We start from the raw sequence: 27,510 nt of genomic DNA, 5'->3' as shown, positions 1-27,510 counted from the left end.
GCAAATCATTTCAGCACCATGTACATCATTTGTTTGGTAGATGCAGGTTGAAACAGAGTATATTTTACACACAACAAACAACCTGTTTATGTTGCCCCCTTCCCACATTTGTTTAAATTCAAATTTACAATGCTGTCTGCAGACTCTACCAGTATGTATTTGCATACAAACGTCCCACATACGCAAACTCAGCATTGCTAGCAATGTTATACAATGTAATACAATCTGTGAGATGGCTTATTTAACATAGCATTGTGTTGCATACCTCTTAGCAAATTAGTAGCACTACAATGGACAATACTCACTCTTTATCCAATGTTAATACTAAACAGTGTACGGAGTATCAGGACCACTGTGCAATATGTGTTCCAAAACCATTGTGTGACAATAGCTAGTAATTCTGCTGAAGGAGTTTCTTCAGGGTAATATACCAAAATGATAATGGCTTAGGTATGCTTCAAATGAAAACAACAGACATTTACCAATTGCATGTCTTTTCTTTTAAGCAGTGAGTATATAAAAATGAGGTGAACAATATTAGGCCTCAAATGTGTCAGATTAATTGTATCATACGCAAATAAATGTGGAATTGAATAAAGTACACAGCGATACATTCTGTTTGTTATCCGTGTATTAATTACACTCATTACAAGTGAATGTGAAAGTTTTAATAATCATGTGGTGAAATGGTGATGAAGGCAACAGCTCATTGTCCAAACTACCACTTGCTTTTTCTTAAAATGAAAGTGTCTCCGTGTTCAATTTTATAATCTGCAATGCCTGCAACAGAAAAAAAAAAAACAGTCATAAAAAATGAGAAACACCCGCCACAACACTGTCAATAGGGCTGTAGGGCCACTATGGGCAGCCAGTCTATAAAAATGTTAGCTATGCTCCTATACCCATTGTGACCAAAAACAGGGAGATGCAGCTTTTGTATAATACAGTACACCGGTTGGGTATCGCTTTTCAAATTATCAGCGATCAAGTGCTACATATTGTCCCATGCTTCAGATTTGTTTTTTATTCATAATCTCCAGGTTTCCGTAGTTTGGGACCCTCTCAGCTTGAGCGAGTGACTAATGACTTCTTTCCTTTTTTGTCCTCACCTTCTATCAGAGGTGTGTCTGGAGACTTGATGAGCTGCCAGTAGGTCTGGTTTGCCTGCTGGGTCATCACTCCCAACACAGTGGTCAAGTAAGGACCCCATAGGCTATCCACTGTCTCAAACCTGCAGTGTAAAAATAATGAATTCAGTATTTTACCAGAGAATAAAAACAGCTGACATCAGCATGTATCATTGCATTTTCTACTTGCTTGGTTTTGGTGCTGTGCCACACCTTTTCTCTTAGCTTTATAATCAGCTCCATGATAAACTGCTATCATCGTTCTCTTTCCAACTAGTAATCAATTAAAGACTAACTGTGTAAGGCTGTTCAGAATAGTTTATTTTATGATAAGAGACTATCCTCAGTCAGGATTGGGGGCTTGGACCAAGAAAGTTTGCTCTAGAGTTTGGAAATCCCCCCATCACATATCCAGTATGTTTTTTAAAACTAAATGCGTTAGTAAAATGATCATGGTCAGTCCCATGATAAGTCTTACAGATTACATGATTCCCCTGCATGTCTAGACTTTCTCATTGAATGTATGCAATATTAATAGGACATCTGGGATTAAAAGTTACCCAGGTGTAATTTAACTAATGTGTTCCACACAAGGTGTAATTCTACCTTTGGGTGCTAAATGTTTGATGCCTTGTAACAAGATGTGGGTACAAATGAAGGTACTTTTTAATAGCATTTAATCTCCCTGGAGGCCAGCTAATAGCATACTGAGAAGCCCCAAAACAGACACGTTGAAATCTAACATTTAATAACTTTTTTCATATTCAGAGGAGCCGAGTGTATAATTTTGCATTTATTCAAATCAAACGACCCTGTTGCAAATTACACCACGTTGCTAATGCAAATGAGGAGCTTGATCTAAGGAAAGTAATTTGGTTTGGGGGCTTGTGCGTTATTCATCCCTCCTCATTCAAGGACAGCAGTGTGGAGTAGTGGTTAGGGCTCTGGATTCTTGACCGGAGGGTTGTGGGTTCAATCCCAGGTGGGGGACACTGCTGCTGTACCCTCGAGCAAGGTACTTTACCTAGATAAAGTAAAAACCCAGCTGTATAAATGGGTAATTGTATGTAAAAATAATGCGTAAAAAATAATGTAATTGTATGTAAAAATAATGTGATATCTTGTAACAATTGTAAGTCGCCCTGGATAAGGGCGTCTGCTAAGAAAATAATAATAATAACTACAGTACCTCATGAACATTCATGGTACTGTATATCCTCTATGTGCGATGCACCTCTATTGACACAAAGTACAGTAAACTGCACCGTGAACTAGAGGAGAGTGAACACAAAATGCACTAACTACATTTCAATTCATGTCACTAAGGCATTGCACACAGCCAGGCTGGTGGTTCTTACGAGAACTCCTGTGGTTTCTGTCTCTTCATCTCCTTCAGTGCGTCGTGCAGGGACGAGCCCTTGGGGACCCTCACTCGCCCCTTGTAGATCGCAGGCCCGACTTCTGAACTCTCCACCACTACACGCACCATCACCTTCTCAGGGGGCAGGTCACCAGCAGGGGGCCTCGGCTCCAGCACCAGGCTGTCTGTTACAACAGAGACACACACAAGACACAAGGGCCTTCTTTAGCAAGAACTTTAGGGCTGGTTAAGATGGATGTCAAATCAGAGTACCAGAGCAGTATCCAGATACGATCAGGAATGAGAGTTTTTATTTTTAATATTTAAAAACTATATATACAGTACTGTGCAAAAGTTTTAGGCAGGTGTGAAAAAATGCTGTAAAGTAAGAATGCTTTCAAAAATAGTCATGTTAATAGTTTATATTTATCAATTAACAAAATGCAAAGTGAGTGAATAGAAGAAAAATCTACATCAAATCAATATTTGATGTGACCACCCTTTGCCTTCAAAACAGCATCAATTCTTCTAGGTACACTTGCACACAGTTTTTGAAGGAACTCGGCAGGTAGGTTGGCCCAAACATCTTGGAGAACTAACCACAGTTCTTCTGTGGATTTAGGCAGCCTCAGTTGCTTCTCTCTCTACATGTAATCCCAGACAGACTCGATGATGTTGAGATCAGGGCTCTGTGGGGGCCATACCATCACTTCCAAGACTCCTTGTTCTTCTTTACGCTGAAGATAGTTCTTAATGACTTTCGCTGTATGTTTGGGGTCGTCATGCTGCAGAATAAATTTGGGGCCAATCAGATGCCTCCCTGATGGTATTGCCTGATGGATAAGTATCTGCCTGTACTTCTCAGCATTGAGGAAACCATTAATTCTGACCAAATCCCCAACTCCATTTGCAGAAATGCAGCCCCAAACTTGCAAGGAACCTCCACCATGCTTCACTGTTGCCTGCAGACACTCATTCGTGTACCGCTGTCCAGCCCTTCGGCGAACAAACTGCCTTCTGCTACAGCCAAATATTTCAAATTTTGATTCATCAGTACAGAGCACCTGCTGCCATTTTTTCTGCACCCCAGTTCCTGTGTTTTCGTGCATAGTTCAGTCGCTTGGCCTTGTTTCCACGTCGGAGGTATGGCTTTTTGGCCGCAAGTCTTCCCTGAAGGCCACTTCTGACCAGACTTCTCCGGACTGTAGATGGGTGTACCAGGGTCCCACTGTTTTCTGCCAATTCTGAGCTGATGGCACTGCTGGACATCTTCCGATTGCGAAAGGAAGTAAGCATGATGTGTCTTTCATCTGCTGCAGTAAGTTTCCTTGGCCGACCACTGCGTCTACGGTCCTCAACGTTGCCCGTTTCTTTGTGCTTCTTCAAAAGAGCTTGGACAGCACATCTGGAAACCCCTGTCTGCCTTGAAATTTCTGCCTGGGAGAGACCTTGCTGATGCAGTATAACTACCTTGTGTCTTGTTGCTGTGCTCAGTCTTGCCATGGTGTATGACTTTTGACAGTAAACGGTCTTCAGCAACCTCACCTTGTTAGCTGAGTTTGGCTGTTCCTCACCCAGTTTTATTCCTCCTACACAGCTGTTTCTGTTTCAGTTAATATTGAATTGATGATCATTAGCACCTGTTTGGTATAATTGTTTAATCATACACCTGACTATATGCCTACAAAATTCCTGACTTTGTGCAAGTGTACCTAGAAGAATTGATGCTGTTTTGAAGGCAAAGGGTGGTCACACCAAATATGGATTTGATTTAGATTTTTCTTCTGTTCACTCACTTTGCATTTAGTTAATTGATAAATATAATCTATTAACATGTCTATTTTTGAAAGCATTCTTACTTTACAGCATTTTTTCACACCTGCCTGAAACGTTTGCACAGTATATAGTACATATATATATATATATATATATATATATATATATATATATATATATATATATATATATATATATATTTATTAGACTGCTATTTTAAAAGAGCATTCAGTGGCTGTGGTTTAAAAAGTACAGCCTTTATGACGTTGAATTTACTGCAGGATACACCCATTTTGTACAGAGATGGTACTGTAAGACAGCCTGACTTAGAATCCCTTTCAAAGTAAGTGTTGCAGTCAATTCCATTGGTGTATAATGTATATTAATCTCAGGGCATATGAAAGCTGTTTTCTTTCCGTATGCCATTTAAGAGTTTTGCATATATCTAGAGAATCGCTTGTCCAACTGCAATGAAAAGGACATTGTTTATTGATCACAATCTGGGGCTATACGGAGGCTGTCTTTTGAGGGTTTGTCATTGACCCTTTTGATAATAAATCTATAGTGTAGTATTTCCAAATTTACAGAAAGCCATGCATAGAGGGGGTTGAAAGAGCACTTGAAAGCACAATGAAAATAAAGCAGTAAACATCAATGGCATCTCCAGTTTAGATTGCTCACCGTCCTCTCCAGTGCAGTCCATTTTGCTAATGTCTAGATAGGTCTTTTGATGGAGCACTGGGAGTAGTTGGGATATAGCCATTGGGTTGTGAAAGGTCCCCAGACTCATCTCAGTCACCAAAGTTTCCACTGCTGTAGAGCACTGAGAAGCTGCAGAATTCATAGCCAACAGAGCCTGGGATATATGCAAATCAAAGGATGAAAATCAGCAGCTTAGTTTAATTGTACTGTTTATAAAATTAATTTGACCTTTTTATTGCCTTTGATGAAGTCTTGTCATTGTATTTTGTATGCATTGTATTGTAGTCTTTTCTAATGTACCATTGCCACAAAGTCATTAATAGTTTTAAAAAGTTACATTTATAACAGTGTAAAATGTACACGCTGCCTCATTCTGGTCACATAGGGTCTGATGTTGATCTTGTGGGGAATATCTTGTAAGATTGAAAAAGCGAGTCAAAAATATTTCAAATCACTGTACTGGAGTTCTTTCCTCTTAGATTCTAAAAATAATGTTCTGAGATTCTAAAATGCTTGGATGTAGTTGTATGTAATGTACGTACGGTAGTTTCAAATTAAATGTTCTTAATTATTTTACTGAACCTTTCCTTTTTATGAGAGTGTTGAGGGTAAGGAATGAGTTTGCTAGCCACATTGGTGATGCTGCATCAATGGGATCCTTTAAGCTTGACAAAGTTCTGGAATCAGTCTGTTACTAGGAAACCGGATGAGCAGCAGGGTCCACTGTAATATAGTGAGGAGAAATGACCCTTGTTGATTTTATCTTCCTAACCTGCGGCAGCACTAGAGCCAATGTGAGGCATTATGTGGAATCCCCAGTGAAGATCAGAGAATTTGCACAGCCAAAACGCAAACATGACCCACTCTGCACACCACATGGCTGTGCCTTGCACAATTTAAGGTACATTTATAGTACTGTCTGAAGGCTGTACTGTGGTTTTAAAAGTACTCACATAATGACGTATATTGTAGGATCTACAGTCTTGGTATCCCAACAGAAGTTAGACAGTGAATCCCACTGCAGTGCAATGCATCATAACCCACCATGTGGCGGCTTTGTCTTTGTATTTGTCATATCAGAGTTTTCTCAGAGCTAGTGACCCTGGGGTGCAGTTCTAGTGATCTTGGCAGTGAAGCTGTTCAAATCGATTGCAATCCCACGACCACTGACCTGAACCGCGAGTGGGGTACTAAACACATTCCCGATGAGCCCTTTCTCATCCTGGGCTTTCACCAGCTCTGCTTTCACTGCTCCCAGAGCGTGCTGGACATGCTCGTTCAGCCGGGCATCGTAAAGCTCTGCAGAGTCTTTCAAACACTGAAACGCCAGCCCTGCCATTGCCTCAGTGTCTGACAAAAACAAAACAATATGTAAATAACATGCAGCAGGGATGGAAATACCACTCCCATTGTGTAGCAGTGTGATCCATTCCTGGTTTTAGTATGAGTTTATGGAGTGGATAAACCTGCAATGCGAGTCTTATTTCCATCCTTGTACAGGGAGATAATTCAGTGAAAAAAAGAAAAACTAGGAAACGAAAGGGGGCGGCATCATTCTAGAACTACCTCCTTAAAGGGTACATAAGGACCTTTTTATTTTATTGTGTTGCGTGTTCCCATGTGTTGCTACAACTGTTTACGTAAGGTGTGTGTATTGTTTAAATTTTTTTTTTTTTACATTTTGACCACTTTCTTAAACTTTTTAATTGCATTCCCTGCCTCAAGATGGCTTCCCATGTACCCGCATGGACCTCTCCGAACTACATTTCCCATCATCCTCCTGCTCACATATGTAACTGAGATGGATGATGGGAAATGTAGTTCTGAGAGGTCCATCGATGATGCAAAAATCCCTTGTGGGGTACTGGTCTGTTGTCTTCAGCATGTTGCTATAAACTTTGCTGGGCTTAAACTTTTTCAGGATAAGTTTCAATGTTGTGATGAATTGGAAACTAAATACCATGGATGGCACGTGGTTAAGAGCGTTATTCAATTTTATAAACCCTTTCCATTCTACCACAAAATACACTTATCAAAAAGTTAAAAACACAGTATTGCATTCATAATTATAGCAAATATCCTAAAAAAGTGTAATGGGACAGTTACAGCTCTACCAAGCAGGTGCACAGTTTGTGTTTCAAAGCAGTTTCCAAGCCTTCAGTGAAGCTGTCACAGTAAACATTAGGAGCTTCTTACCCACGCTGGCAGAGTCTTTGTGTAGGAATGCACTGTGCTTCTGGGCCTCAGTGAGTTTGTGGATGACGTGGGGATTGAGTCGCACTCCATTCACACACAGAGACAGCACTCCCAGGCTGTACTGGTAGTAGTTGGTTAACGGTCTATTGGAATCTGAGATGTAAGGGGAAGAAAAGGAATGAAACAGACTTGAATAGCACCTTTCACCCGAGCAGTGTCGTCAAGTGCTTTATTATTAACACATACGATTCATTGTAAAGTCTAGCAATATGCCAACAATCTCATATCAGGACTGTTTTTCTTATTATTCTTTTTTGTGTTCCATATTTAATGCTTGCATAATTGTATTCTTCCATTCCAGTATTTGATGATAAAATATGAAGCACACAGAGCTCCCAAATGATATGATGTTTATTAAATAACTTGGTATTAAGTTATAGTCCCAGAGTCCAGCATGGAAAATGTCCTATGGGACTCTGAATAGTAATACTGTAGGTTCAATGTTATACAATATAAAATTAGTTCTAGTAGAAATGTTTGTCATTGAAATTTAAGGGTTTTTTTTTTTTTGCACGAATAATAGTTTTATAGTTATGAAGTTTTGAATAGAAGGAATCTCCACTTTAATAGACACTTTACATTATTATTATTATTATTATTATTATTATTTGTTTATTTAGCAGACGCCTTTATCCAAGGCGACTGACAGAGACTAGGGTGTGCGAACTATCCATCAGCTGCAGAGTCACTTACAATTACGTCTCACCCGAAAGACTGAGCACAAGGAGGTTGTGACTTGCTCAGGGTCACACAATGAATTAGTGGCTGAGGTGGGATTTGAACCAGGGACCTCCTGGTTACAAGCCCTTTTCTTTAACCACTGGACCACAGAGCCTCCTTTACATGCTGACAGTGCTAGATTCTATAGCAATGCAACAATAAAATATAATGCTTTCCAATGCTCTACTCCTTTCCAGACCTACCAACACTGATACTGCGTTCTAGAATATTACATGACAATCTAAAAGGACTATAATCCCAGACTCTAAATAACTATCAATAAAAAGTCGTTGTTTTGAAAAAGTGCAGTTTACTGGCAATGTGTTCCTTCTCGTGGTGCAGCTGTTGCTTGAGATGCTGCAGAACCGTCTTGTCGGTGAGAGTGGCTGTGATGGGGTCTGCACACGCAGCTCGCAGTGCTAAGGCATGCAGAGCCAGCAGGCCGGTGATTGGCTGAGGCTTGTGTTGAGACAGGGAGCTGTGCAAGACAAAACAACACTTTATTAAACAAACATTCATTCCGGATGTCTTAGTGCATGCATATTCCTGCCAACTGGGAAAACCCTAAGGTTTTGGCCTTAAAACATATGTGGCCATGCATTGCCTGGTTTCCATTTCCCTAACAGCAAACTCTTCAAATATAAATTGACCCTGTGGTACAGCGACACTCCAAACTGTTCCCCACTTTCTAGTAATGACAGATGGAGATACATTGATTTCCTATTACACTTATTCAGAGCTTTCTGTTTCAGGTTTTATTGTAGTAATATGAGAAACAAATATAAGCATAGTGCATCAAGAAATATTTTGGTAGGGGTTGAAATTATAGGTAGGGCAGGTTAGAGAAAAGCAACATCATTCTTATTATACAGGTTTTTCAGGAAGTTGCAAAATTCAAAACAAATTTAAACACAAGCCATACAATTTACAAAGGCTACTACATAGCTACTTGTAGTCTGTGAAGAATAAATGTGATTTAAAGTTGGTATGAACTCATTCTAAATAGTCCATTATTAATGATCATTTGATAGTATTACACACAGGGATCCATGACAGTTCCTCGTGATTACCACCTGCAATTGTTAATACTAAGTTTGATGTGGAAATTGGAAGCTTTATTCTCCAGTATAGCGCCTGTTAAACATCAGTAATCTGTGCAGGTTGGGATACAGAAGCACCTGCCAACTGAGCACCTGCGATCCGCTTTCTATCAAAGTCTGTTTTAACTGCTGTCTGAAATTATGACAATGACATGCAACAGGGCTATGGGAAGTGTATATACATTATTACGGACACCTCAGTTATATAAAAGTGTGCTACATATAACAGGTTATTTTTAATTCTTGTTCCCCACCATTCTATATTAGAGGATGTGCTGCCATCTGTTGGGGAAATATAGTCATAACATTCTGATAAACATTCACTTGCAGTCAATACTGCTTGTTAAATAAGCTCAGTGGACCTTATCTTAAAAAAAACATGTATTTGCATTTTATTACAAAACAAACTAGGCACCTGCTTGCTGCTGACAAGATTTGCAGAAAGTGACAAGCTTTTGAAATCGCTGAGGCCAAATGACTTGTGAAGTGAAACAGTAACACTTGATAGTGAGGATTGCAAACTAAGAGCTTTCAGACATTATTATTATTATTATTATTTATTTCTTAGCAGACGCCCTTATCCAGGGCGACTTACAATCATAAGCAAAAACATTTCAATGCTAGAACATTTTTCAAAACTGAACATGTGAGCTCTACAGCTATAGCCAAAAGTTGTGCATCACCCTATAGAATTAACAAACTTTGCTTCATAAAGTTGCATGAAACCTGCTGAATAATGTTATGACAAATTGAAAAATGCGACATTTCAAAATTTAACATGAAATGTTGTACTGTTATTATGGCTACGGCAGACTTTTTACAATATCATTTTGTAGTTTCTTTGATTTCCATGATGTTATTATTATTTATTTATTTAGCAGACGCCTTTATCACACAGTGAGTCAGTGGCTGAGGTGGGATTTGAGCCGAGGACCTCCTGGTTACAAGCCCTTTTCTTTAACCACTGGACCACCCAGCTTCCTAATTGATGTTAAATGTTAAATTAAAACATATATATATATATATATATATATATTTTATGTCTCAATCCTAAAATTCTAGGTGATGAAAAAGATTTGTCCATAGCTGTACATGTCGAATGGAAGTCCCAGATATATTAAGGAATAATTTCATAGCTATGACCCCCATAAAATACGCACTGCTGAACCTAACAGAGGCTACCTCTTCAGGCTGGGCTCCAGCGTGGTCTGCAGCTTGGCCAGGTACTCCAGCTCCAGGCTCAGGCTGTGTGTACTGGAGAGGCGCAGGCCGAGGTACACGCTGGGGTTGGGCTCCTCTGACTCGTCCTCCACAGACCTCAGCAGCTTCTTGTTGAGGGATGTGATCAGGTTTGCGTTTCCACTCGGAACCTCTGACAACAAACAATGAAGACCTTTGAAGAATCGTGATAATACATTCACAATACTGAAACCTCACTGTTAACACACACACACACAAGATTGGAGCCAACAAAAGAATACCATAAATCTCACCTGCTGTGAACTTCCATTCACTCTATAGGTCTCAAATGTGCAGTTTTGAAAGAGCCACATTTTATATTTTAAAAATTTAGTGAGGTTTTCTGTATTGACAGTCTGTGTGACTATGCTTACCAAAATCAACTACTAAATGACTGCTGAGTTAATATGTTTGTACTGTCTAAGTACCATTCAGAAGTACAGTAAAAACGAATCCAGCATTATTAAAACGAATCCAGCATTATAACTAGTGGTGACAAACTTGCATTGGATGCTAACACTGCAACTTTGTTCAGCAACTCTGATCTCTGCACCTTTTTTTTTTTTAAATCAGAGCCGTCCTTTAAAATGTGCTGATCCTTTTCTGATTTACTGGTGCATGACTTTACATCTCACACATCCCCAGGCATAAACAAGAGCAAAGTACAGGGACAGTGAGTGCAGTGTCAGACTGACCTGTGACAAAAGTAGAACACTAAACTATTCTGATTACAGAGACAGCCAGGGCAGGTCACTCAATTAATCACTGGGGCTGCACTGCAGTTTGAACCATTCCAGGTTTTATTATGAGCCTAATTAGACTCTCATGCTTCTTATATATACACTTTGGCTATTCAAGCTCACAGTAAAACATGGAATAGCTCGGAATGACATGTAGACCTCAATATACCAGACACAGCCGCATAGATGTTTTAGGTTAGTAGGTGGCGCTGTGGTACTTTCTTAAATATTGTTTTACTGCCTCCTTCTCTTTTTATGATGTTTTCTATTCATGCTTGAGTGGTTCTTTCTGCATTACTAAAATAGTGGGTTAGGGTGTTTCCATAGAAACATGTAACTAGATCAGCCAACTCTCTTTATAGAAGCCAGTATCATCCAGTGATCTGCCACTTTGGATTAAGGTTCTTTTTGTTGCTGGCAAAATACAGCTGTGCACTAGATGGCGCTGGAACCTGCTAATATAAACCACTGACTGATCTAGCCTACATGCATGTCTATGGCAAGGAACTTAAACCTAAGAGCAGCCCCTGAACTCTGAGCCCAATTACCTTCACACAGGTCTGTTGCAACATTTGAGTAGCTGCTTAGAATGATAACAAAACTCATACAAGGATAAGGGGACAGTAAAAAAATAAAAAGGAAGAAAGTATTATTTGTCGCTGCTCACTCTTATATTATTTTGCACATGACTTAACCGCATGATCACAAGGTTCACGCAGGTCATCAGCAGAGAAGTGGCAATACTTAGCACTTGAATAAGCTTATGCTCCAGTGCCAAGTTCACATAATTGGTTTTCTTAAAGAAAAAAATAGCTTTCAAAAACTGCACAGTCCCCACTGTAATGTTCAATTTACACTGAAGTGTTATTCACTGAGCTTATAGCTCAGGAATCAAAACAGATATTTTAAAATCACTTTTTAATGACAATAATGACAATGAAACACCATATTTTACAGGAGCTTATAATTCAATTTTTGTGCTTTAGCGCACAAACAGGAGGAAGCCATTCAGCATACTGAACTCAATCTCCACTTCATTTCCAACTGTGTCCGCTGGTCCTGTGCGATGCTTAAAATATTGGTTCGGGTTAACTTTGTCAACTAAGACTTCAATAAAGTTCCCCCTAATTTGTCTTTGTTCCAAACTAAATAGATTTCTTTCCCTCAACCTTCCAAACTCATCCCTGTAGATCCTGACTGCTTTTCACTGGACTCTCTCCAGGGCCACTGTGTCCTTTTTGTATTGCGGGGACCAGAACTGGACGTATTTTTCTAAGTGCGGTCTCAACAGTGTATATCATAGCCGCCTTCTATTTGTATTCTACAGGTTTGACTAGATAACTAAGCATTCTGATCACCCTTTGAATTGCTTCCCCACAAAGTGTGGTTGTATAAACTATTGGAATAACACTGCTTTACAATTACAACATGAGTTTGACTATTAAGGGACTAGTTACCTCTTTGAGCCCTAACTATACAGAAAGCTAGTCCTAGTTCCACTGTCTTAAACTCAAGAAAAAAGCATATATCTTTTTCAATTGACCAAGACTGAAGGTTTCAGGTCTTTCGGCTTGACTTGCATTATCACAGATGGATTAGTGGGCAGCAGTGTGGAGTAGTGGTTAGGGCTCTGGACTCTTGACTGGAGGGTCATGGGTTCAATCCCAGGTGGGGGGCACTGCTGCTGTACCCTTGAGCAAGGTACTTTACCTAGATTGCTCCAGTAAAAACCCAGCTGTATAAATGAGTAATTGTATGTAAAAATAGTGTAAAAAAGTCATGTAATTGTATGTAAAAAATAATGTGATATCTTGTAACAATTGTAAGTCGCCCTGGATAAGGGTGTCTGCTAAGAAATAAATAATAATAATAACTGACAGGTTGGCTGTGTTAATAGTCAAGTAGCATTCAGTTACTAAATGACTGTATATATATATATATATATATATATATATATAAAATACATGCTTATTAAATCCAGGTCCTTTGTGAATGTTCATATCGAGTAAGCAAATGACAAAAAGTTAGGACAGTGCAAGTAGGATTTTTACTGGCACTAAGACAGCTGATTTATCTACCCATTTCCCTTTCCCTACTCATTTCCCGTTCTCTAAACTTAAGGCTAATAATATACATCTCATTCTTCAGACCTGATTTTAGTGTCAGCATTTTTTGTGGGGGTTTCTTACTGGCAGTAGAATTTGTAGTGGTAAAGAAACCCCAAAAAACGACTGCCTATAGATGTTCTACTGACTCTGGTCATTCTAAACAAAGAACACATAAGCATTTAAACAAGTAGTACACATATTAGATTTTAAAATGTTTAATCTTACCACATATCTTTCCAGAGACAATGGAGAAAACCCCAAGCACAACCAGTGCCAAAAACGTCCAATCCATTTTGATATGACCTGTTTCAAAAGACAAACTGTTTTAAAAAGGTAAATCCACAGAATATATAGTAAGCACGGCGAAAACACTTACCAAGGCTTTAGTTGTACTGTCTGTTTTACGACGTTGTTAAGACTGTGAGAATGTAGCTAGCACGGTACATGTATGTAATCAAGCTGTTTGTGACCACAGTACAGACAGTCCTCACGCTAAAAAGGTTAACAACATGTAAACTCAAGGTACCCGACAAAAGTCACTTTCGATAAGAATCCGTGTTATACTTTGCAAAAGTCTGCAGTTTGGTATAGTCCCTCTCGCACTGTCGCAGTCACATGACAAACACAATCGTGCCTGGCGAATGACAGCTCTATCAGGATATAGGGGGACGTTGAAGAAGAACATTGAAAAGGCTGTTGTGTGACTGGACCTGCCCTCGCTTGATTTAATGTAAATGGAATCTCTAATGGGGTACATGTAGTGACGTTTTGTAGCTTTACACAGCGTCGGCATGACGCTACCTGAAGCAGGACGTTGTTATGAGTATAAAAACTGTGGCTTCTTGACTGAAAACTGCTCTGCTACATTTTATTTTTTAGCGACTGTCATGTTTCCGTTTCGCTAAAAATGGTCTGAGCCTGAGAGAACCCGGCTCTATCAAAAATATCCAGATCTGTTTTTGAACCAGTGACAACAGTCACATGACCATTGACTTCCATGAATATAGAAATTTCAACCATTCAAGTTTCAACACAGAGCTTGTCTTGATTGAAAAACACATTGACCAATCAGAGCTCGCATTCACCTGTCAATCAAAAGAGCGCCAGTGCGTGCGTGTCCCTCCATTTCTGACGTCACGCGTGGTGACCGTTGCTTGCTATTTGATAATATTGGCGGAATTTTTAAATCGGTGAAACGTCATAACCAGAACAAAAGTCAGAAAACAAATCGATAACAAGGTAAGCAGCTTGGTTTAAATTTATAATCTGTTCGTAAAGCGATCACTATTAATATGACATAGGTTTAAATCGCCCAAACGAGATTTTGTATGAAGTTTAGCGTTCCGGTTCACAAGTGTGTTTACTACGACTAGTGAGTGTTTAGTGAAAAAAGGGCCGTGACAACACTGTTCAAGTTATCGTTATCATGTCCAGTACTTCAATGCTGATAAACTAAAGTACATTTGACTTTTAAATGGCAACAGAGTTGTTTATGAAGATTTTTTTTCCATGGTGTTTTTTTTTTTTTTTTTAATTATTTTATTTAGCAATTTTTGTAGTGCGCTACGAGTTGATAATATATATTGTGCCAGCTGTGCGACTGATTACAGTACATTACATTACATTACCATAAGCTAATGTTGAAAACTTCGCCTGTTAGTGGTTTCCTTTTTCTTGTTTTTTTCTAAGATGTATAGCGTACACTAGGTATTTTGGCATAACTGTAAATCACTAGTGTTGAAAAGTTAGGTAAAAGTAATTTTTTGAAAAAAAAAAAAAATCGCTTTTGGAAATAGGGATACGTTTGTTCGCCAATGTAAAAAAAACAAAAAAACAAAAAAACTGGTTGATGGAAAAGTCAAGTGTTGCGTAGTTTGGCCACTTTGTATGTACTGTATTTCAGAAAAATAAATGCCTCGGTAGTGTAGTCTAAAAAATAATCCAACTTTACAGTTTAAGTCCCTATTGCCAGAGTTACCAGCTGGGCACTTGCTTAAATAAAACATTAATTTTCTTAATGTTTTCTATGATTATGTTTGGCCATTTTAATAAAATAACACAGGTAACTTTTTCTTAGAAGGATTTGGAAATGTACAGTCATTTTTTTTATTTATTTTTTATAATCAAGTCTGGAAAATATGACAGGATACATGTGAACTGAGAACACAGTGCAAGCTTGATTGAACCAATTTATAAATACAGTCAAACCCTTTATATGACTTCAAAGGGACTGAGCATAAATTGTGACAATATTAGCAGAGCTGACTTTATCAGGAGTTTACAAATAAGCATTTACATACAATGTGTTTTTACAACAAATTAGTGTTGTGATTATTTTACTGTCTGTTACACTGTACATACAAATAAGAACTGTAAAAAAACACACTGCTGTGTTCTGTAGGATATATTTCATACTTTACTTTATTAAACAAATGGAATACTGTACAGCAAGTACGTTGAATATAAACCTTCTAATCTTATGTGTTTTATTTCCCAAAGTGAAGTGAGGTGGAAGTGAGTTTTATTATTGTTAAATGTGAATGATCTTAACCCGTGATATATCCAAAGTGATTATCACAAGCTTGTCCCCACTGACTCCCTTTATATTCTGTCCAGGACATTTTTAGATGGTGATACAGTAATAAGAGAAGGGTGACATTAACAGGAGTGATATTAAGCGTGTTTGGCTCTGACTGTAGTTTAAATCAAATGTTTTCTTCCCAGGAAGATGAATCGAGCTTCAAGTAGCCGGCAGTCTCTGCTGCCGATGAGGGTAACCGACAATGGCAGAATGAGCCTAGCCACTCCACAGAGGTGAGTGTTAAGCAAAGTAAAGACTGCTGTTTCAGCATCAAGTAACTTTACAAAAAACAAAATACTAGAGGCAAAGTAATTGAATAATTTCAGTGTTATTAGGAAAATAAACAAATATGGGCACAGATATACGTAGTATTATTATTTATTTATTAGCAGACGCCCTTATCCAGGGTGACTTACAGTTGTTACAAGATATCACATTATTTTTTACATACAATTACATTATTTTTTTACACATTATTTTTACATACAATTACCCATTTGTACAGTTGGGTTTTTACTGGAGCAATCTAGGTAAAGTACCTTGCTCAAGGGTACAGCAGCATTGTCCCCCACCTGGGATTGAACCCACAACCCTCCAGTCAAGAGTCCAGAGCCCTAACCACTGCTCCACACTGCTGCCCACACACTCGTATTAGGCAAATAAAGTAATTTTTGTAGTAGAGGGGAAAAAACGAAAGCGATGAGTCTCCTATTAAAAATAACAAATCTGCAATAATTGTAATCTTGATGGAATTCAGGAAATAACGAAATAGATGTGGCAATTCATTAACAGTTAAGTGAAACAAGTCATAAATTGATTTTTTTGTGCATTATTAATATTATGATGTTACATGTGATTTAGACATGAGCCAAAACGCGGGGAGGCCAAAAGTCATTTAGGAAGTTCTTCCTTTACAATACATCTAAAAAATAAATCCTTGTTTTTTCACACAAGTGTTGCCAGTTGGATGGGACATTTGTTTACAACAGGGACTTTAATCTTCTTATATGATCATTTATATCAAGCAGCAAGGGTCCAGGATTTGGGAAGTTGAACATAGCAAAACCGCAGTCTGGAACGAAGGAAAGAAGAACCAGTTTCTTTGGGAAAAGGTAACTACAAATTACAATTGAGAAAAGGGCACATCTTTAAACCTTTTATTATATAGATAGAATGAGTGGCTAACTTCACCGTCCCTGACTATTATGCAGTACTATGTTTTACTTTGAATTTGATGATATGGAGTAGGGGGATTCTGCATAAAAAGTAACCATACAAGGCATCTCAATCTCCTGCAATACAGTGAACTAATGCACACCATGAAGCTGAATTAGGAAATGTCCATAATGTCCTCATTCCAGAAAGTCACATAAGGTTTGCAGCTTTAAACCTACCTACTGCAATACAGTACAAGTGGTGCCAAAATTTGATCAGTCACTGCCTAACATGACTGTCTGTAATGAAGGAGTATAAAGTGACAGCTATAGGGTGTAGCTCATTACCAGAGCAGCATAATTAACAACGCTTCAGAATTGCAAACGTCTTCAAGCTATTGGAATTAATTGTAAGTAAACCATAAGTGTGTGTTTATGTGTCTATATATATATATATATATATATATATATATATATATATATATATATATACATATAACCTAACTCTAAATTCATGTCTTATTTTAGGGCAAGTGGTGCAGGAATGTCTCGTAACAGTGCTTTTGGTGGTTTTGGAGGCGCTGAGAAAATCAAAGATCCACGTCCCCTCCATGATAAATCCTTTGTCCAGCAGTGCATAAGACAGCTGTGTGAGGTAAAGGAAAAACAATCCTTCATTTCTAGCTTCTATTTATTTATTTTGGCAACTGGTTTTAAAAAATAATCTATTCATTAGTTAATGAAGCCCTCTATAATTTGACGTCCATTGCAGAGCAGTTTGAGCATGCACCTTGTGTACAGGAAAACCTCAGTTTGCTGTGCAATGGGAGTGTTAAACAATTCCCTGAAACATCCTGTCTTTCTCCTAGTATCTTGGAGAGAATGGTTTCCCTAGTCCAGTTACAGTGAAATCTCTGCAGTCTCCTACCTCCAAGGAGTTTCTGAAGATCTTCTCCTTCATATACAGTTTCCTGGATCCAACTTTCCAAATGCCAACCTCAAAAATTGAGGAAGAGATTCCAAGAATTCTTAAAGACCTGGGGTAAGAAAGATGCATTGGACTATTTCTCCAACTGAGTTACAAAAGGGGTGATGAAGATTGATCTGGTTTTTAAATTATAATTGGGGCTACTGTTTTTCAGTTTTAACCAATAAACGATAAAACACCCCTGATAAAAACAAATAATGAAATCTGTGCATAGCCAATAAACACCAGGGGGAAAAAAGTGGAAATGGTTATTCAATTCATGTTCACCTCTTTCCCATTAAATAAATTAAAAAAAAAAAAAAAAAAAAAACTTTCCCACTGCAGCTGGGCAATGTCCCTCTTTCCTGACTCGTGTATATGTCATTGATTAGTTCTGAATACTTTAAACCTACACCAACTACTGAGTGGCAGCACATTTGTACATTTTTATTGGAGACTCCGCCTGCGAGATTTAAAACAAGATTACATTTGGGGATTTAAAGCTATATTACAGTGAAGATACAGAGGATTTAAAACAGAATTGCAAATTGTGGCAATGTAAAAAAATGCCTACACACATTAACCCCAGAAGAATGTGCCTGTGACCAGAAGGATTTAGTTGTGAAAGACAGCAAAGGAAAGAAGATACAACTTAAGTGTGCAAGTACTGTCGAGTTACTACTATACATATTTTGACAGAAAAAAACGGCCAAACGTTTTGGAAAGTAACCGAAAACAATAATTTCATACAGTGTATAAAAAGCAAAAGCCCTGGAAAAAAAGATTTACATAAAATTCGAATAGTTAAAAATAAGCACCAAAAAACAGAAGCCCCAATTCTAATTTCAAAGCTGATGTGTACGACAATTTTGTTCAAGTTAAATCTAAAATATAGCTCTTTGGTGTTTGGTTTTGTCTTGCAATGTTATGCACTCATTAGAACATACCCTTCTGACACTCCAGTTTGTTTGTTGGTCTCTTTTTTTATAGACACATTCTCCCATCCCATTTAAAACTGGTGAATATTAAATATTTCAAGTTGTTGAAATACGATTGTTCCCCTTTCATTGCAGATATCCATTTCCTATTTCAAAAAGTTCCATGTACTCCGTTGGAGCTCCTCACACTTGGCCACAAATTCTGGGAGGATTGATCTGGCTGATAGACAGTGTGAAGGTGAGTGGTTCTGTATGCTATCAGACAGAATTACTTTATAAATACCAGCCTCAGGTTACTAAAGCCAGTAGATCTCAGTTGTACTGCACATTATACTTATGTTAGTAACATACTGATATAAATTGCTTAATTCATCTCTCTTTCTGCAGCTCTTTGATACCATGAGGGAACAAGACTTACTGTTTCCAGATTTCTCTGATGGTGGGATTGAAACCGAGGATGGAATTGAATTTAATAAGGTACTGCGTTGGATTGGATACCTTACCTACAGTAAACTGTAAATGAAAGTGTATTGAGCCTCTCTGTTATGGAGGTTGATCTGGAATCCAACACATACTTTGCTCACATTGTGTATTTATATACACCTCAGAATACATCTGTTTTTGTGTTGACTCAGTCCATTGTTACTTTTTTGTGTTTTTGAATAATGTTGTATGTATGTAAACCAGTCTGGATAACTGTAACACTGCATCATATTTAATTTAAATATCACATACAGTACTAGGGGGCAATATATATTGTAAGTTTGTCCATCTCTCTTTTTTGTTTTGCAGCTGTTTATTTCTTACACTTCCAAGAGCTATGATCGCTTTATGCAAGGAGCTGACACCTTTGAAGAGGAAGATGCAGAGTTCTTCCCTAAATTGAGTATGTATCCTAAGAAGAGCAAAATATACCAAACCAAGCCAGACTAAATCCATTCAATACAAGGAATTAGGGTGCCTGCAGTTTAGCAGACCAGTAATGTTGTTACTGCAGATGGGTGCACATGTTTTAGAAGGCGCATATTTATGTATATTTATCAAGAGAGCCACAACCCCCAGGTATATAATTCCATCCATATATAAAGTAATTAGGAGGAGGCTGTGTGGCCCAGTGGTTAAAGAAACAGGCTTATAACCAGGAGATCCCTGGTTCAAATCCCACCTCAGCCACTGACTCATTGTGTGACCCTGAGCAAGTCACTTAACCTCCTTGTGCTCCGTCTTTCGGGTGAGACGTAATTGTAAGTGACTCTGCAGCTGATGCATAGTTCACACACCCTAGTCTCTGTAAGTCGCCTTGGATAAAGGCGTCTGCTAAATAAACAAATAATAAATAATAATAATAATTATATTTACAACACAGGTCTCTTAAAGCTATATCCTTAAAACTGCAATTTGCAAACTGGGTCCACTAAACAGAGCTATTTTCTTTTGTCATGAAATAAAATTACATATTTTAAAGTTTTTTTCTTTTAACTTTTGATAACATATCACAGTACAGCTTTGGTCAAAAGTTTTGCATCACCCTGTGAAATTAACTCATTCTGGTTCATAGTCGACTGAAGCCTGCTGAATAACGTTACAGTAACATTGAATTACATACTGCTTTGCAGTTTTTCATATACTTAATGGGAAACTGACAAATGAAAAAATATGACATTTCAGAATCTAACATCAAATACTGTACTGAAAGTCAAGCCCTCTGTATATTAGGAGGTTTGAACTGACAAACCAATTTTTTTTTTTGTGGGATCTTGTCAACAGTGATTTCTGTTGGTTAATGTTGTATGCAGTACAATGAGCTACAAAACCTAAAAGCATACATTTCTTTTTGATCTATCCAAAGAAATGTTATGTTTTTCTTAAAAGCAGTTCCTCCTGTATGGGTAAACTTGCATCTTTCATACTAAACTGGATCTTTGTTGTCAGTGTGATTTAATTACACTTCAGGTGTTCACTTTAAGATGCAGTCTAAATAAAGCCTACTGCAATATTGTCAGGAAGTCAATAAACAATGAGAATCCACAATCCTGCTACCAATTGGAAATGTATCGGTGATATACATTCAGGTCATGTGTAGGGTTTGTATGGTTTTGCAGAGGATCTTTATAATGTCGATGAAGCCCATTTGGAATCGCTGGCGGAAAAATACAAGATTCTGACTGATGAGGTGGAAAGACTGGAAAAAGAGAGTCAACAAGTAAGTACATTTTTTTACGGCTCAACAAATATTTAATTTCCCAAGTTATTGAGAGTATCAGAATCTGGGGGTTTATGAATTTGTGTTCATTTTAATGTCACACTTTTCTTTTTACATATGTTGGGAATAGATCATGGTAATCTACTTTTTCATATTACTGATGCCTCTAATTTTGTATATGACAGCCATCTTGGGGATGTATGTCACTGACCAGTAATGAGTGGGCATTTTAGACCTTTTTCCTAAACTGCTTCTATGGATTATATTGTTAACGGCATGCATTTTTTTAAATTCTTTTGAACTTACTAGAGGTATTAAAACTAACCTGTCAGGATATTTAGGTTTGTACAGAGCTCGACATGTTTCTATAATCAAAATCAGCAATTATGTGTAAGGATTTGTCTCCATTATTTGAATGTAATTTTTTTGAATGATAATGATAATTGTATTCATGTTCCCCTATTTAATATAAACATTTGAACCAATTAAAATAAGATCAATTTGATTTTTCTGTGCTGTGCCTGACTCGTCTATTCACATCTATCTTTTTCTTTTTCAACAGGACAGATTAATGACAAAAAAGTCAGAAAAACTTAAACTACAGACAGATTTACAGAAGTACCAAAGTTACCGCAGTAACCTGGAGTCCTTCAAAAGCAACCTGGAGCAAAAACTGTCTGCAGTCTCAGAGGAGTTGGATGGGGCAGGTATGATTGCTTTTCAAGTTTAAATATGTTTAACTTTTTGACATAGAAAACCACCTCCCACACACCTTATCTCAATCGCAATGTCACTTGTTATTAAAGAAAAGTAACTAAATCATTCAATTTAATTTACACCTCATCACATTACAATATCTATTATTATTATTATTATTATTATTATTATTATTATTATTATTTTGTTAAAGGTAGTCACTTTTGGTACAATAACACTAGTTTTTATACTGAGTGGTAGTTATCATACCTAGGGGCTGGTTCACACATTAAGATTTGTCCAGTGAAAAACAATCTAACATATCTCATTGTTTCCAGGATTGCAGATAGAAGCTTTAAAACAAGAAACTGGACGACTGCAACACATCTTTGAAAACCAGAAATTCTCTCAAGCTGATATAGAGAGAATAAACCACGAAAGAAATGAACTGCAACAAACAATTACCAACCTGAACAAAAATCTTGCAGAAGCTGAGCACCATATGTGGAATGAGGAAATTGCCCTGGCAAAGTCTAAAGAAGCTGTATGTTTTATTTATTTTTAATGTATTTTTTATACCACCTTGTCCAGTTGCAGCCATCTGTGATATTAGTAGCCTAGCTATTAAGGGAGATTCCCGTTTCTTAATTAAAATGGAAAGAAACTTGTCAATTTCACATCAGCATCACTGATTTCATATTTACACATTTCTGTAATCTTACAGATGTGGTTTGTTTTTAAATGGGTGCTATCCAGTTTATTTGAATAATGTATTAACTCAATTAAATTGAATAGTCAGGGTTTGGCACTGTTTCTCCTCACAGTGCTACAGAAGACCCTACTGAGCTGTTGTGTGGAACTACTTCATTGAGGGAGTATACGTTGACATTCTAAAATTGGGAGAAATAAATTGCATTTTAAGTGTCAAACTAAATTCATCAGAATTATCCAGATCAAGTGTTTTTTCTAGTATTCCAAATAAAACTATACTGTTATCTCCTTATATCCAGAAAATCTTGAAGTACAGATCCAGTGTGAGTAGCTGGTTCTGTTAGCTAGTATACCTTCAGATTGTTAATGTACTGGTTTTATAGGTACAATTTGTTTTATTTGTATTTTTTGTTTTCTCTTAAGGTGGAAGCCGAACTAGCAAAGTATCACACACTTGCCAGAAAGCTTAAACTCATCCCAGCATCAGCTGAAAATGCCTGTGGCCATGACTTTGAAATCAAATTTACCATTGAGTGTGGTCCATCCAGAATCGGCCATTACAAAAATCAAATTCACGTATGTTGATTTATTTTATTGGACATTCTACTTAACATTTCTTTGCAAAATGTATTGATTCTGCGATTTATTTATTTTTTGCGCAAAAAACAAAATAAATTGACAGGCTTTCCACAGTGATTACGCATTACTCAATTTATTCATTGTTTAAATTAGACTCCCCTGATGAATATGATCTCTCAAGTGGAAGAGGAGATCAATAAACTGGTCCCCCAGAAACTAAGCATGGTGGAGACCTCAGAGCAGGTAACAGATATTTAATTGATATTTAAGGTTTGATTTATTGTCAAGTTATTTTTGTCTGATTACAGTTTGACTTTATTGAAATTTGTTTATTTTTTTATAGTGGCTTAAATATAAAACATAAATCAAGAGGGGGTGTTTAAGTACTTTAGCTTGATATGTATTTACTATTTAGTTAAGTATAATACAATCTTTTTAATGCCTTATCAAAATAATTAAGATTTAAGTCTAGCTGAGTTTCACTTTCCCATGTGAGCACTTTCCCAGTAGCCCATGTGAGCACCGTGATAAAAACCAAAATATAACTTGTAAGGAGAGCTATTCCTTGCTTACAGTATTTGAAAAGCATTCATAACAAATGCCAGTATTTTTCCTCCATATCATTTTATAGTGACACCTCTGTTTAATTTTAAGGTGAGCTCCATGATTGCTGACAAAGCAAACGACTTGAAGCTGCTGAAAGAGCAGCTACGAAAGCTGGACGAGCAGCTGGAACAAGAACTGCATGTAAGTCTCAAGGAGAATCAAACCATGATATGCTCTCCTAAACAGGGGTGTCCAGTGCAGTATTAACAATGTACAAAAACTGGGATTACAAAAAAAATAGGCTAGAACAGATGGGAGCTATCCGAGGTTCTGAAACCATAATTTGTGCTAAAGATCATTATCCAAACCACAATCACCAATGTAACTAATGCTTAAAGAAGAAGAATGTCTCTGGAAAATGACCTGCTCTTTTAAATATATATGGGAGTTGTATTACAATATTTTATTTACAGAAATACATTGATTAACCAAACAAAGTTCTGGACATCTGATCCCAGATGCAGGCTTTGCTGTTTGTAACATGGTTGTGTTTGCTGGCTTGCAGGAGGCAGAGCGTGAGGAGCACAAGTGGTCGACTGAACTGGATTCCTTGGAGAGTCACAAGAAGCTTTTGGAGAAGAAAGTTACTGACGGTTACGATGAAGCTGTGGAACAGTTAAAAGCAACTCGGCAAGAGTAAGGAAAATATTCTATTGCATACATTCTGTCTATCGGAAGTATTTGTTTTCTTTAGAAATGTATTAATCTTTTCTCTCGACACACAGTCATCTTGTCATTTAGCACATAAACAGGTTCCTGCCATGGTTTGTTAAGACCATTGCTAAGAAAATGGAAAACACCTTTCAAGGCTATAGCACCGTTCTGTGATCATAACGTCACAATGCAGCAGGGAGCCCCTGAATCAAAATGTGTAGGTGGGACGCAAAGACAGATCTCTGATCACAGAAAATTCTGAGGAAAATAGTGATTTTTGAGTTTTGTCAGACATGAAAAAAACAAAACAACAGCAACATGGAGAGTACACTAAAAGTATTTGCGGTGGTGGAATTCGCTTTTAATAATTAAACAGTCGACTGGGAGAGAAACAAGCAGGCTGCATCCTGCCAGCACTGTAAAGCGACAATATGAATAAACTGCATTCAAAACACAGCGCCGGTAACTGCCACTAATTTATACCGGTAGGTTTTTAGTTTTTTCAACAGATAAAATGAGAATCTGAATTAATTAAAAGCTCAGGCACAATGCAACAGTAGTATTTTTCCAAAATGAGTAGGTAGTCAATACTCGATATTTAAAAAAATAATGCCAGGGCGAATTAAACAACACGGCAGAAAAGACACTGATTAGGAGTTATTTTTCAGGTTACGTTAGCACACACAGAAAGGTAGTGAATGGAGTCCTCCTGAATGCCTTTTAATTTGTTTGTTTTTTTAAACCATTTAAATGCAAAACCATAACAAAACATGTATACAGACTTTTTATTTATTTATTAGTTGTCCTGCGGTTGCCTTTAATTATTTTTTCTGTACATACTTCTACTTTGTATACGATGTAGAATACGTGAATGTAAACATTAACACTAGTACGTACAATACTCCTTTCAAATAAACGTGTTGTGATTTTGAATGTGCGCTTCTTAAGGACGGTATTATTGTCATTGCTTGCGCCCCGGCACCTCTTTATTTACAAATTAAGCATGTGGATCAGCGCGGGACAGTACCGCTAGTCCCACTGTGACGCTGAGTGGTGTCGCTCAAATCAAATCTGTCTACAGAGGTGTCCAAGCACCCTGAAGTGTTTGATCCCTCCCATATTTCATAGAAGGACAGGCAGGTCATTATTTTATACATCGCCCCTGATAAGCAACCTTCCTGTAGCCAATTTGATGCTGTTATCACTTTTTGACTTTTTTTATCATTTCTGTAGTTCAATACTATTTTTACTAAATAACTGGCTGTAAAAATATATATTTTCTAACATTTCAGTTGTAGGCTACTTGCTGTCAGCAACATATTTTATGTTTCTTTGCTAAGTTGATCACTCATTTCATACACTTGCATATAAATGACAGAAAAACAACTTTGATAAACAAACCAGCATTTTTATTTAGTAGATTATATTGGGGGCATTACAGCTATGGCCAAAAATTTTGCATCACACCCTATAGAATTAACTATTTTTGCTTCATACAGTCAAGTGAAACCTGCTCAATAATGTTACGTTAACATATTGAATTACATGTCACTTTGCAGTTTTCCAAAAATAGAAAAATGTGACATTTCAAAATCTAACATGAAATACTGTACTACTATTGTAGTTTCCGGTAGACATTTGCAATATTATTTTGTTTTTTTGATTGCATGATGTTTAATAAAATATAAAAAATATGCTCATATAGTTTTGTTTAATTGTCTCCATCCTAACATTCTAGGTGATGCAAAACTTTTGGCCAAAAAATGTGAATTATATTAGAGTACATAGCCTACGGTGTGGTACTGACAACTACTGTACTGTATCATTACATTTTTCTACAATACTGTAAGAAGTCAGTCGCGTAGTGCATACTGCTTATGTGTGCCCTGGTGCAGACTAGCGGCATCACACAGTAAAAATGCCCAGCGATGCCGTGACACACCTGTCTGTTCAGGGCTTAATGCTTTCTGTTCCATCAGTGAAGACTGCAGCATAGCGAGATTAATTGCTTAAAAATTGCCTAATTTTTTATAATCATCATCACAACTATAGTTTGTGTGACTGAACAAAAAATACTAATGGGTTACTGTACTTGTTTGTTTCAGGTACCATCTAGTTTTGCAGGAGACAAGCGAAGAGCGCCGAATTGTGGCAAATAACCTGAGCAGCATCCTTGACATCGTAACTAACCATGTGTCGTTTGTGGAGGTAAACCAGATAGGATTTATTTCATCTGTTGGGATAGTGTCGGGTATACCTAGAGTCAAAGCGAGTCCAGGGTTAGAATAATTAAACTCCCTCCAGAACACTGTCCGTATGGTGCAGGGCTACATGGGAGGGATACAAGACCATTCCGAAGTGATTACCGCTTCTAATACCTCAAGGGCAGTTAGTGAAAATCTGCCGTGATGTTAAAGAAGTGTTCTGCATGGGTTAGTTGAATCTTATGAGCTACTATTGCTAATCAAGTTAAACAGAGAGGGAGTAAAACGAAGTTTGGCGTAGTTACAGTAATGTTAGATCTGAGGTTTATTTTGATGTCTATAAATGTATAAAATACATTTCTTAGTGTGAAGGCTCACCTAGTAAAAGCACTACTGCATTGAGTACAAGTTTGAATCCTGTTCATGCTGAATTTCCTATGGGGACATACATAGAGCTGTGCATTGGGTTAGGCAGAGATTGGGTTAGGCAGAGACTGGGACTCGCTTATAATTTGTAGATTTAAGAATTTAAAAACAGTCAATCTATTTATTTAAAGAAACAAGACATAATCAAGCAGAATTGTATATCTCTGATGTACACAAAGCTCAAAATGGTGAATATTTCTTTCCAGAAATTTCTGCAGGACCATCACAAAAGGGTTGATAGAGATTACCAGGAGGCAATTAAGGAAGACACCCTTGAGCAGCTGAGGGAAATTGTGGACAAGTATATCCACAAAGCAAACTCTTTATAACATGTATTCTTTTGTGCCTGAGAATGAATTCATTACAAAAATAAATAAGTCCTTCCTTATGGATTTCCATTTTCAGTTTTTGTATTTTTTTTCTATTGTGTATTCTGAGTATCTTTTCACATGTATTTTTTTTTTTATAATAAAGATTTGACTTGTTTCTCTTGTGTTTGTCAGAAAGAACATATGTCTACAGCCTTTAGAAGCTTCAGTAAAAAACATTTGTCTAAAACAGTTTTTTTTTGCAATTCAATACCCAAATAAGGTTTCCTTGTGTGTAGTAGACTGCTTAAAATGATCCAGTACATTCCTTTTGCTATTCAGTAAGTCATTTCTA

The 27,510-nt window shown here is 37.3% G+C and overlaps 2 protein-coding genes across 4 annotated transcripts; one reads left to right on the top strand and one right to left on the bottom strand.

Moving 5' to 3' along the window:
- Positions 1-613: 613 nt before the first annotated feature.
- LOC117426841 (transcobalamin-2-like) lies at positions 614-14,047 on the bottom strand. Of its 2 annotated transcripts, XM_059033315.1 has the most exons (10): positions 13,505-14,046; positions 13,354-13,431; positions 10,224-10,413; positions 8,256-8,419; positions 7,162-7,314; positions 6,137-6,315; positions 4,945-5,119; positions 2,486-2,672; positions 1,110-1,231; positions 614-780 (listed from the first exon to the last, which is right to left on the bottom strand). In XM_059033315.1, exons 2-10 carry the CDS (start codon positions 13,418-13,420, stop codon positions 719-721), a joined length of 1,299 nt encoding a protein of 432 aa, XP_058889298.1. In that variant the 5' UTR covers positions 13,421-13,431; positions 13,505-14,046; the 3' UTR covers positions 614-718. The 2 variants fall into 2 exon arrangements, with proteins under 2 accessions (XP_058889298.1, XP_058889299.1); XM_059033316.1 differs by lacking the exons at positions 614-780; positions 1,110-1,231 and adding an exon at positions 1,238-2,151 and having other exon boundaries at positions 13,505-14,047.
- A 188-nt stretch (positions 14,048-14,235) lies between these two features.
- LOC117426840 (kinetochore protein NDC80 homolog) lies at positions 14,236-27,333 on the top strand. Of its 2 annotated transcripts, none has more exons than XM_059033314.1 (17): positions 14,236-14,367; positions 15,853-15,942; positions 16,738-16,821; positions 17,392-17,518; positions 17,733-17,905; positions 18,904-19,006; positions 19,156-19,245; positions 19,561-19,654; positions 20,871-20,971; positions 21,534-21,678; positions 22,006-22,211; positions 22,802-22,954; positions 23,111-23,200; positions 23,612-23,704; positions 24,069-24,199; positions 26,323-26,425; positions 27,054-27,333. In XM_059033314.1, the coding sequence occupies exons 2-17, from the start codon at positions 15,857-15,859 to the stop codon at positions 27,174-27,176; spliced, it is 1,902 nt and encodes a 633-aa protein (XP_058889297.1). In that variant the 5' UTR covers positions 14,236-14,367; positions 15,853-15,856; the 3' UTR covers positions 27,177-27,333. The 2 variants fall into 2 exon arrangements, with proteins under 2 accessions (XP_058889297.1, XP_058889296.1); XM_059033313.1 differs by having other exon boundaries at positions 16,735-16,821.
- Positions 27,334-27,510: the final 177 nt, after the last annotated feature.

This window comes from Acipenser ruthenus, chromosome 11 (genome assembly GCF_902713425.1).
Source record: "Acipenser ruthenus chromosome 11, fAciRut3.2 maternal haplotype, whole genome shotgun sequence".
In the NCBI taxonomy this organism is placed as follows: domain Eukaryota; kingdom Metazoa; phylum Chordata; class Actinopteri; order Acipenseriformes; family Acipenseridae; genus Acipenser; species Acipenser ruthenus.
This window is presented reverse-complemented; position numbering and strand designations above follow the sequence as displayed.